The following is a 10,613-nucleotide window of genomic DNA, read 5'->3' on the forward strand; positions in this document are numbered from 1 at the left end:
CATCAATTCCCTTGTATTCGAGGAACTTTGAGTTTCTCCTCCAGACCATCGTCCCTGAATGAACTGAGTGTCCAAGTGTGCACCCCAACCGTAGAGACTGGCGTCGGTGGTTACCACCACGGGCTCCGGCGCCATCCAAGGCACCCCTCTGCCCAAGTGGACCGGATCTAGCCACCAATAGAGGGACTGCAATGTGCTATGGTCGAGAATGAGGAGTCTGTCCAGATGGTCTCCGTGAGCGGTCTGATGCTGCAAGATATTCCACTGCAGGACCCTGGTGTGTGCCTGAGCCCATCGGACTGCCGGGATGGCCGCAGTCAGGGAGCCCAGGAGGGACATCGCACCCCGGAGAGACATGCGCTGGTGCCGCAGAGTCCGGTCTATCTGGGTCTGGAGGGCTTCCACTTTGGAAGGAGGCAACCGACATAGTTGAGTGTTGGAGTCCCAAGTGAGTCCCAGAAACAGGTGAACCTTGGAGGGGATTAATCTGGACTTCTCCTCGTTGATCAACCAGCCCAACTCCAGTAGGGAAGCTTGCACCTGCCGTAGAAGGGCCGCACAATGGCGAGCTGAGGCGCCCACAATCAAGAAGTCGTCCAGATAAGGAATCAGAAGGATCTCTCTCTGACGCAGATATGCCGACATTTTTGCTATTATCTTCGTAAAAATTCTCGGGGCGATGGCCAGACCGAAGGGGAGGGCTTTGTATTGAAAGTGGCAGACCCGACCGTCCATGTGGAGGGCTATTCTGAGGAAGCATTGGAAGAGAGAGTGGATTGGGACATGATAATATGCATCGCACAAGTCTATGACAGCAATGTGACAATGGGGATACAGATATTTCACGATGGACCGCACGGACTCCATCTTGAAGCTGTCTATTTGAAGGAACCGGTTGAGGGCTTTCAGGTTGATGATTGTGCGATAGGAACAGTCAGGCTTCCCCACCAGAAAGAGGGTGGAGTAGAATCCTTCTCCTTGTTCCCGTGCGGGAACTTCCATGAGAACCCCCTTGAAGAGGAGGTTGCTTCCAAAGCCAGCTGTTCCGCCAGAGAACGACGCAGAGGGGTAACCAGGAATCGGGGAGGAGGAGGGTGATGGAAGGGGAGCCGGAGGCCTGAGCGTATGAGGCCCAGGATCCATGCACTGGATGAAGTCCTTTCCCAAGCCCGAAGGAACTGAGAGAGCCTCCCTCCGACCTGGGAAAGCGAGTCACTTGGACGACTTATTCTGATCTTTTGAGGGGCCCTTGAACATGAACCCCTTTCCCGGATTCTTTCTATCGGACCAGGTATTCCGATCCCGGGGCCGGGTGGGGCGAAAGGACCGCCGTGAAGAAGGAAATGACGGAAAGGGAAAACCACCTTTCTTGTCGCTAGCTTTTTCCAGGATGTCATCCAGGACGAACAGATATTCACCTTGACAGGGGATATTGCAAAGTTTAGACTTAGTTTGCAGATCCCCCGGCCAGCATTTCAGCCAGAGAGCTCTTCTAGCCGCATTGGAGAGGGACGCTGACTTTGAAGCCAACTTAGTGGAGTCCGCCGAGGCGTCCGCAAGGAAGGCCGCCGCCCCCCGCAATTTGGAGAGGGAGGAAGCAATCTCCTCCTTAGGTGCCCGTGATCTAAACTGGTCTTCCAGTTCGTCAATCCATATAGTCAGGGATCTAGCCGTACATGTAGCCGCAATTGCGGGTCTCAGTCCTCCAGCAGAAGCTTCCCAGGTAATCTTCAGGAAGTGATAAGCTTTCTTATCCAACGGGTCTTTCAAGGAGCCCATGTCCTCAAATGGCAAGGCAAACTTTTTGGACGCCTTAGCGACAGCCACATCCAATTTTGGCGCCTTATCCCATGTGGAGCAGGAGGCCTCCTCAAACGGATATTTTCTCTTAAAGGCGCCTGGAAGGGAATGCTTCTTATCAGGTCTCTTCCATTCCCGGGCAATCAAGGCCTGTACTTTATCCACCACCGGGAAGGAGCGTCGTTTTTTCTGCTCCATGCCCCCGAACATCCTATCCTGGATAGATTTTTCAGGTTTCTCATCCGGGATGCCCATAGTGGTCCGCACCGCCTTAACCAACTTCTTCATATTTTCGATTGGGAAGCACTGGCGACCCCCTGAGTCGCTATCTGAAGAGGAGCGGGAAGTAGAGCCAGAGGAATCACAATCCCCATCAGACCTATCAGAGTCCTCGAGGGTAGGCGAAGGGGGCCTAGAACCCCCAGCACTCTGCGCCCCAGACAGGGATCGGAGGGAGTCCCTGACCTCTTCCCTTACGATGGACCGGAGATCGGAGGCAAATCCCGGCTGTTCCACCGACAAAGTCTGCTGAATGCAGCCTTTGCACAGCCTCTTAGTCCAGGAACCAGAAAGTTCTTTACAGCACAAGGCACATTCCTTATGGCTGGATTTAGATAAACACTTCTTAGGTTTACTGCGATCCTATAAAAAACACAGACAAGACGACCGCCGGTTAGAAGCGGAACTCATGAGGTAGCACTCACCCACAGATGCAAGAGGCTATACCGGGTCAGCAGGGACATCATCTGACTTCCCTCCTTTAGAGGGCCTTTTTCTGTCAGGAGAGTCAGGGTCCTTCCACTTGGAGGACCGGTCGTCAGACATCCCACGCTTGACCCCCGAGCCAGTGACACTGTCATCCTTGCCACCTCTCTGCTGCCGCTTCAGGGAGGCAGTATCCATGATCAGAGGGAGGCTTTGGGGAGGAGGGAGGCGAAGGAGACGCAGCTGACTGCTTGTCAGCCATGGTAACCGAGCACAGGCACCATAGAGAAGATTGCCGCTCTGATTTTCAAAAAAAAAAACCTTGGCAACTCCGCCCCCTATTTCCGGTAGATGACAACCCATCCGCGCGTCCAACAGGAAAAGGCGCGCTGCGCATGCGCACCGCCCGGACATCCCCGCCGCCACACACAACATGGCGCTCAGTCACCCGGAAGCGCCATAGCATCTGCCGCCATGAGGACGCCCCGCAGGGAGCGCAGCAGCAGCCACCCGTATCCCAGCCCCTGGTGCTGGTACGACGTGGTAAGGAGAGGGGGGAGCCGGGAGCAGGGAGGGAAGGAGCCCACGCGCAGACAGGACCCCCGTGGGTATGCTGCGTCGGGAGAGCCCTGCGGTCGACCGGACATACCTGGTCCCCGCAGGCTCATGGCGCTCCTATCGGGCGCGCCGCACGCAATCCTGACCCCCACTGGTCCGCTGCGGCAGCTCCACAGCACCTCGGCCGACCGCAGCAGGACCCGTGCCGCTGCCAGAGTCGGCCGGCCGGGCGCCAGACTTGAATCTTCGGCCCATCAGGACCTTCTTGGATCCAGTGGATCCCTGGAGGCTCCCTGTTCAAGGACAGGAAACCAACTGATGCGGGGAGAGGTGCCGCCCCTTTTTATTCTGGAGGTTTACTGTCCTTGAAGGGCGGATCCCCTCTCTCGTGGTGCAGTCATGGGTGCTGGAAAAAATTAGTTTTATTCAATTGTTTTTCTTTAACGGGACGAACAGAGGTGTACATAAAATCATGGGACCCCATAGCGGAAGTTGTAATTGGTACCCCCCTCCCCCAAAAAATAAAAATGTAATTAATATTCAACTGGGTCATATAAGAACCTCTCTCACAACTTTACAGCCCTTAAAAAGTAACTTTCCTCCTAATGAAGCCCAAAGATTCCCCTTTCACTGCCCCATAATGTATAATACAAGCACTGTATGATACCTCCAGTCACTTCCTCCACACCAGGGCTGAGGAGAAAAACGAGAAGTTTCCATCCGCTCTCTATACAGACACATCTGCAGGTTTTTCCCTCCGCTCTCTATACAGACACATCTGCAGGTTTTTCCCTCCGCTCTCTATACAGACACATCTGCAGGGTTTTTCTCACTATCTGACATCAAATCAGAATAAAGTGAAGAAATAAATCCAGCACTCAAAATATTTTCAATTTTTTTTTTTTTTTTTTTAAATCCAGTGAATAAAGGCCACAATGTGAGTCAATCAGTGACGTTTCGGTCCTTCCTTGGACCTTTATCAAACTCACACTATAAAGATACATAAGAAAAATACAAAGTGAATATTATGGGATATTGCAGCCGCTGGGGACGAGGCCATGTTCCAATTGTGCCCATTTTCTGTTCTATAGATAAATCTTTTCTATCTTTCCACAAGTAATATGTAGGATTTTTGCTCTAATATTCATGCACCGTATTTTTCGGACCATAAGACGCACCCTGGTTTTAGAGCAGAAAAATAGAAAATAAAATTTTAAGCAAAAAATGTGGTCATGACACTTATTATAGGGCGAGGATCTGCTGCTGACACTGTTATGGGTTAATGTCCCCAAATTCTCTACTAGGATACCCCATCCTGGTAATGATCCTCCTGCCTTGTATATACAGTATATACCACCATCCTTGCTCATATACCCCCATCCTTGCTCATAATATACCCCCATCCTTGCTCATAATATACCCCCATCCTTGCTCATAATATACCCCCATCCTTGCTCATAATATACCCCCATCCTTGCTCATAATATACCCCCATCTTGCTATACACCCCCATGCTGGTATACGGCCCGCATCCTGTGGCACATAAAAAAAATAAATAAATAAACGTTCATACTCACCTTACCTCACTCCCTGCAGCCCCTCCTCCCGTCTGTGTCAGCAGCAGCGCCGCTGAGTGGAGCCGTCCCCGTTCGCCTGCAGTACCACGATCTCCTCCTAGCTGCCGGCGGCCAGCCAGGAGGAGAACGCGGTACTGTAGGGGAACGGGGACAGGTGAGTATACTGATTCCCTGCACCCCGCGCTGATGATGATGCACGGGGAGCAGTGAATACAGCCGCACATGATCACTCCAGGCTGTAGTTGCCAGGGGTGATCATGCGGCCGGCTGTTTATCCCTCGCCCATCATCCCGTCCACCTCTCAGCGCTGAGAGATGGGCGGGAGGATGGGCGTGCATATGGAATGAGTGGGCCCACGTGGTCACGGCAGGCGCTGCTGCAGCCTGCTCGTGCCCCCGATGACCCGCTCCACCGCAGCACCCTCATTCCCTGTAGCCCTACATTCAGACCATAAGACGCTCCCCCCACTTTCCCCCAACATTTGGGGGGGGGGGGGAGTTCGTCTTATGGTCCGAAAAATACGGTACCTTTGAGAGAATGTTCACTTTGTATTTTTCTTATGTATCTTTATAGTGTGAGTTTGATAAAGGTCCAAGGAAGCACCGAAACGTCACTGATTGACACACATTGTGGTCTTTTGTCACTGGATATAAAAACCCTAGATGTGCATCCATCCTTCCTACAGGCCCACCCCAGGTGTGCCCCCATCCATCAATCCATCTATCCTTCCTACAGCACCCCCATCCATCAATCCATCTATCCTTCCTACAGCACCCCCCCAACTTGCAGTCTCTCCCCCCTGCAAGCCCCCCCCCAACGTGCAGTCTCTCCCCCCTGCGAGCCCCCCACAGCTTGCAGTCTCGTCCCCCTGTGAGCACCCCCAAACGTGCAGTCTCTCCCCCTGCGAACCCCCCCCCCAACATGCAGTCTCTCCCCCTGCGAACCCCCCCCCCAACGTGCAGTCTCTCCCCCTGCGAACCCCCCCCCAACGTGCAGTCTCTCCCCCTGCGAACCCCCCCCCAACGTGCAGTCTCTCCCCCTGCGAACCCCCCCCCAACGTGCAGTCTCTCCCCCTGCGAACCCCCCCCCAACGTGCAGTCTCTCCCCCTGCGAGCACCCCCACAGCTTGCAGTCGTGCAGTCTCTCCCCCCTGCGAGCACCCCCACAGCTTGCAGTCGTGCAGTCTCTTCCCCCTGCGAGCACCCCCACAGCTTGCAGTCGTGCAGTCTCTTCCCCCTGCGAGCACCCCCACAGCTTGCAGTCTCTTCCCCCTGCGAGCACCCCCACAGCTTGCAGTCTCTTCCCCCTGCGAGCACCCCCACAGCTTGCAGTCTCTTCCCCCTGCGAGCACCCCCACAGCTTGCAGTCTCTTCCCCCTGCGAGCACCCCCACAGCTTGCAGTCTCTTCCCCCTGCGAGCACCCCCACAGCTTGCAGTCTCTTCCCCCTGCGAGCACCCCCACAGCTTGCAGTCTCTTCCCCCTGCGAGCACCCCCACAGCTTGCAGTCTCTTCCCCCTGCGAGCACCCCCACAGCTTGCAGTCTCTTCCCCCTGCGAGCACCCCCACAGCTTGCAGTCTCTTCCCCCTGCGAGCACCCCCACAGCTTGCAGTCTCTTCCCCCTGCGAGCACCCCCACAGCTTGCAGTCTCTTCCCCCTGCGAGCACCCCCACAGCTTGCAGTCTCTTCCCCCTGCGAGCACCCCCACAGCTTGCAGTCTCTTCCCCCTGCGAGCACCCCCACAGCTTGCAGTCTCTTCCCCCTGCGAGCACCCCCACAGCTTGCAGTCTCTTCCCCCTGCGAGCACCCCCACAGCTTGCAGTCTCTTCCCCCTGCGAGCACCCCCACAGCTTGCAGTCTCTTCCCCCTGCGAGCACCCCCACAGCTTGCAGTCTCTTCCCCCTGCGAGCACCCCCACAGCTTGCAGTCTCTTCCCCCTGCGAGCACCCCCACAGCTTGCAGTCTCTTCCCCCTGCGAGCACCCCCACAGCTTGCAGTCTCTTCCCCCTGCGAGCACCCCCACAGCTTGCAGTCTCTTCCCCCTGCGAGCACCCCCACAGCTTGCAGTCTCTTCCCCCTGCGAGCACCCCCACAGCTTGCAGTCTCTTCCCCCTGCGAGCACCCCCACAGCTTGCAGTCTCTTCCCCCTGCGAGCACCCCCACAGCTTGCAGTCTCTTCCCCCTGCGAGCACCCCCACAGCTTGCAGTCTCTTCCCCCTGCGAGCACCCCCACAGCTTGCAGTCTCTTCCCCCTGCGAGCACCCCCACAGCTTGCAGTCTCTTCCCCCTGCGAGCACCCCCACAGCTTGCAGTCTCTTCCCCCTGCGAGCACCCCCACAGCTTGCAGTCTCTTCCCCCTGCGAGCACCCCCACAGCTTGCAGTCTCTTCCCCCTGCGAGCACCCCCACAGCTTGCAGTCTCTTCCCCCTGCGAGCACCCCCACAGCTTGCAGTCTCTTCCCCCTGCGAGCACCCCCACAGCTTGCAGTCTCTTCCCCCTGCGAGCACCCCCACAGCTTGCAGTCTCTTCCCCCTGCGAGCACCCCCACAGCTTGCAGTCTCTTCCCCCTGCGAGCACCCCCACAGCTTGCAGTCTCTTCCCCCTGCGAGCACCCCCACAGCTTGCAGTCTCTTCCCCCTGCGAGCACCCCCACAGCTTGCAGTCTCTTCCCCCTGCGAGCACCCCCACAGCTTGCAGTCTCTTCCCCCTGCGAGCACCCCCACAGCTTGCAGTCTCTTCCCCCTGCGAGCACCCCCACAGCTTGCAGTCTCTTCCCCCTGCGAGCACCCCCACAGCTTGCAGTCTCTTCCCCCTGCGAGCACCCCCACAGCTTGCAGTCTCTTCCCCCTGCGAGCACCCCCACAGCTTGCAGTCTCTTCCCCCTGCGAGCACCCCCACAGCTTGCAGTCTCTTCCCCCTGCGAGCACCCCCACAGCTTGCAGTCTCTTCCCCCTGCGAGCACCCCCACAGCTTGCAGTCTCTTCCCCCTGCGAGCACCCCCACAGCTTGCAGTCTCTTCCCCCTGCGAGCACCCCCACAGCTTGCAGTCTCTTCCCCCTGCGAGCACCCCCACAGCTTGCAGTCTCTTCCCCCTGCGAGCACCCCCACAGCTTGCAGTCTCTTCCCCCTGCGAGCACCCCCACAGCTTGCAGTCTCTTCCCCCTGCGAGCACCCCCACAGCTTGCAGTCTCTTCCCCCTGCGAGCACCCCCACAGCTTGCAGTCTCTTCCCCCTGCGAGCACCCCCACAGCTTGCAGTCTCTTCCCCCTGCGAGCACCCCCACAGCTTGCAGTCTCTTCCCCCTGCGAGCACCCCCACAGCTTGCAGTCTCTTCCCCCTGCGAGCACCCCCACAGCTTGCAGTCTCTTCCCCCTGCGAGCACCCCCACAGCTTGCAGTCTCTTCCCCCTGCGAGCACCCCCACAGCTTGCAGTCTCTTCCCCCTGCGAGCACCCCCACAGCTTGCAGTCTCTTCCCCCTGCGAGCACCCCCACAGCTTGCAGTCTCTTCCCCCTGCGAGCACCCCCACAGCTTGCAGTCTCTTCCCCCTGCGAGCACCCCCACAGCTTGCAGTCTCTTCCCCCTGCGAGCACCCCCACAGCTTGCAGTCTCTTCCCCCTGCGAGCACCCCCACAGCTTGCAGTCTCTTCCCCCTGCGAGCACCCCCACAGCTTGCAGTCTCTCCACCTGCGAACCCCCCCCAAGCGTGCAGTCTCTCCCCCTGCGAACCCCCCCAAACGTGCAGTCTCTCCCCCTGCATACCCCCCCAAACGTGCAGTCTCTCCCCCTGCATACCCCCCCAACGTGCAGACATGCAGTCTCTCCCCCCTGCCAACCCCCCCAAGCGTGCAGTCTGTCCCCCCGCGAACCCCCCCCAACGTGCAGTCTCTCCCCCTGCATACCCCCCCAACGTGCAGACATGCAGTCTCTCCCCCCTGCCAACCCCCCCAACGTGCAGTCTGTCCCCCCTTCCAACACCCCCCCAACGTGCAGTCTGTCCCCCCTTCCAACACCCCCCCAACGTGCAGTCTGTCCCCCCTTCCAACACCCCCCCCAACGTGCAGTCTGTCCCCCCTTCCAACACCCCCCCCAACGTGCAGTCTGTCCCCCCTTCCAACACCCCCCCCAACGTGCAGTCTGTCCCCCCTTCCAACACCCCCCCCAACGTGCAGTCTGTCCCCCCTTCCAACACCCCCCCCAACGTGCAGTCTGTCCCCCCTTCCAACACCCCCCCCAACGTGCAGTCTGTCCCCCCTTCCAACACCCCCCCCAACGTGCAGTCTGTCCCCCCTTCCAACACCCCCCCCAACGTGCAGTCTGTCCCCCCTTCCAACACCCCCCCCAACGTGCAGTCTGTCCCCCCTTCCAACACCCCCCCCAACGTGCAGTCTGTCCCCCCTTCCAACACCCCCCCCAACGTGCATTCTGTCCCCCCTTCCAACACCCCCCCCAACGTGCATTCTCTCCCCCCTTCCAACACCCCCCCCAACGTGCATTCTCTCCCCCCTTCCAACACCCCCCCCAACGTGCATTCTCTCCCCCCTTCCAACACCCCCCCCAACGTGCATTCTCTCCCCCCTTCCAACACCCCCCCCAACGTGCATTCTCTCCCCCCTTCCAACACCCCCCCCAACGCGCATTCTCTCCCCCCTTCCAACACCCCCCCCAACGCGCATTCTCTCCCCCCTTCCAACACCCCCCCCAACGTGCATTCTCTCCCCCCTTCCAACACCCCCCCCAACGTGCATTCTCTCCCCCCTGCCAACACCCCCCCCAACGTGCATTCTCTCCCCCCTGCCAACACCCCCCCAACGTGCATTCTCTCCCCCCTGCCAACACCCCCCCCAACGTGCATTCTCTCCCCCCTGCCAACACCCCCCCCAACGTGCATTCTCTCCCCCCTGCCAACACCCCCCCCAACGTGCATTCTCTCCCCCCTGCCAACACCCCCCCCAACGTGCATTCTCTCCCCCCTGCCAACACCCCCCCAACGTGCATTCTCTCCCCCCTGCCAACCCCCCCAACGTGCATTCTCTCCCCCCTGCCAACCCCCCCAACGTGCATTCTCTCCCCCCTGCCAACCCCCCCAACGTGCATTCTCTCCCCCCTGCCAACCCCCCCAACGTGCAGTCTCTTCCCCTGCGAACCCCCCCCCCCAACGTGCAGTCTCTCCCCCTGCGAACCCCCCCCAACGTGCAGTCTCTCCCCCCTGCGAACCCCCCCCCCCCAACGTGCAGACGTCCAGTCTCTCCCCCTGCGAGCACCCCCCAACGTGCAGTCTCTCCCCCCCAACGTGCAGTCTCTCCCCCCTGCGAGCCCCCCCCAACGTGCAGTCTCTCCCCCCTGCGAGCCCTTCTCAACGTGCAGTCTCTCCCCCCTGCGAGCCCCCCCAATGTGCAGTCTCTTCCCCCTGCGAGCCCCCCCAATGTGCAGTCTCTCCCGCTGCGAGACCCCCCCCCCCCGTGCAGTCTCTTCCCCCTGCGAGGCCCCTCAATGTACAGCCTCTTTTCGTTAGCCCGCTCCATCGTGCAGCATCGCCCAGTGCCAGCCCCCTCCCCCAAACGTGCAGCTTCACCCCCTGTCCAGTGCGAGTCCACCCCAAACATGCAGAGTCGCTCTGTGGCAAGTGCAAGCCGCCCAAAACGTTCCACATTGCCTCCTGCAAGCCCCCCAAACATGCAGCGTCGCCTCCTGCCTAGAGTAACCCCCACATTCCTTATGAAACCTCCACAGCATCACCCCCTGCTCCGTGTAACCCCCCCCATAAGCCACTTACCTTATTGAACCCTCCACAGCCCCGTGCTGCAGCCTCCGTACATTCCCTGTGACATATACACGAGCTGCAGCTCCCAACACAGACAGGAGACACTGCTCTGTGCCCCCAACATCCAGTCTGAGACCCCAGAGCTATAACTAATGAGGAAAAGCTGAATATTCCCCACCTCAGGGTCAGGATCCTCCGCTCTGCACTGAGA

General features: G+C 59.0%; 1 protein-coding gene across 1 annotated transcript in view; it reads right to left on the reverse strand.

Moving 5' to 3' along the window:
* Positions 1 to 10,613, reverse strand: part of LOC142287503 (uncharacterized) — a 128,385-nt gene that overhangs the window by 7,407 nt on the left and 110,365 nt on the right. The window contains exon 10 of the mRNA XM_075333444.1: positions 10,415 to 10,530. Within this exon, the coding sequence (XP_075189559.1) occupies positions 10,415 to 10,530 (116 nt within the window). The remainder of the gene's footprint in view (positions 1 to 10,414; positions 10,531 to 10,613) is intronic.

This window comes from Anomaloglossus baeobatrachus, unplaced genomic scaffold, assembly GCF_048569485.1.
Source record: "Anomaloglossus baeobatrachus isolate aAnoBae1 unplaced genomic scaffold, aAnoBae1.hap1 Scaffold_73, whole genome shotgun sequence".
Lineage (NCBI taxonomy): Eukaryota > Metazoa > Chordata > Amphibia > Anura > Aromobatidae > Anomaloglossus > Anomaloglossus baeobatrachus.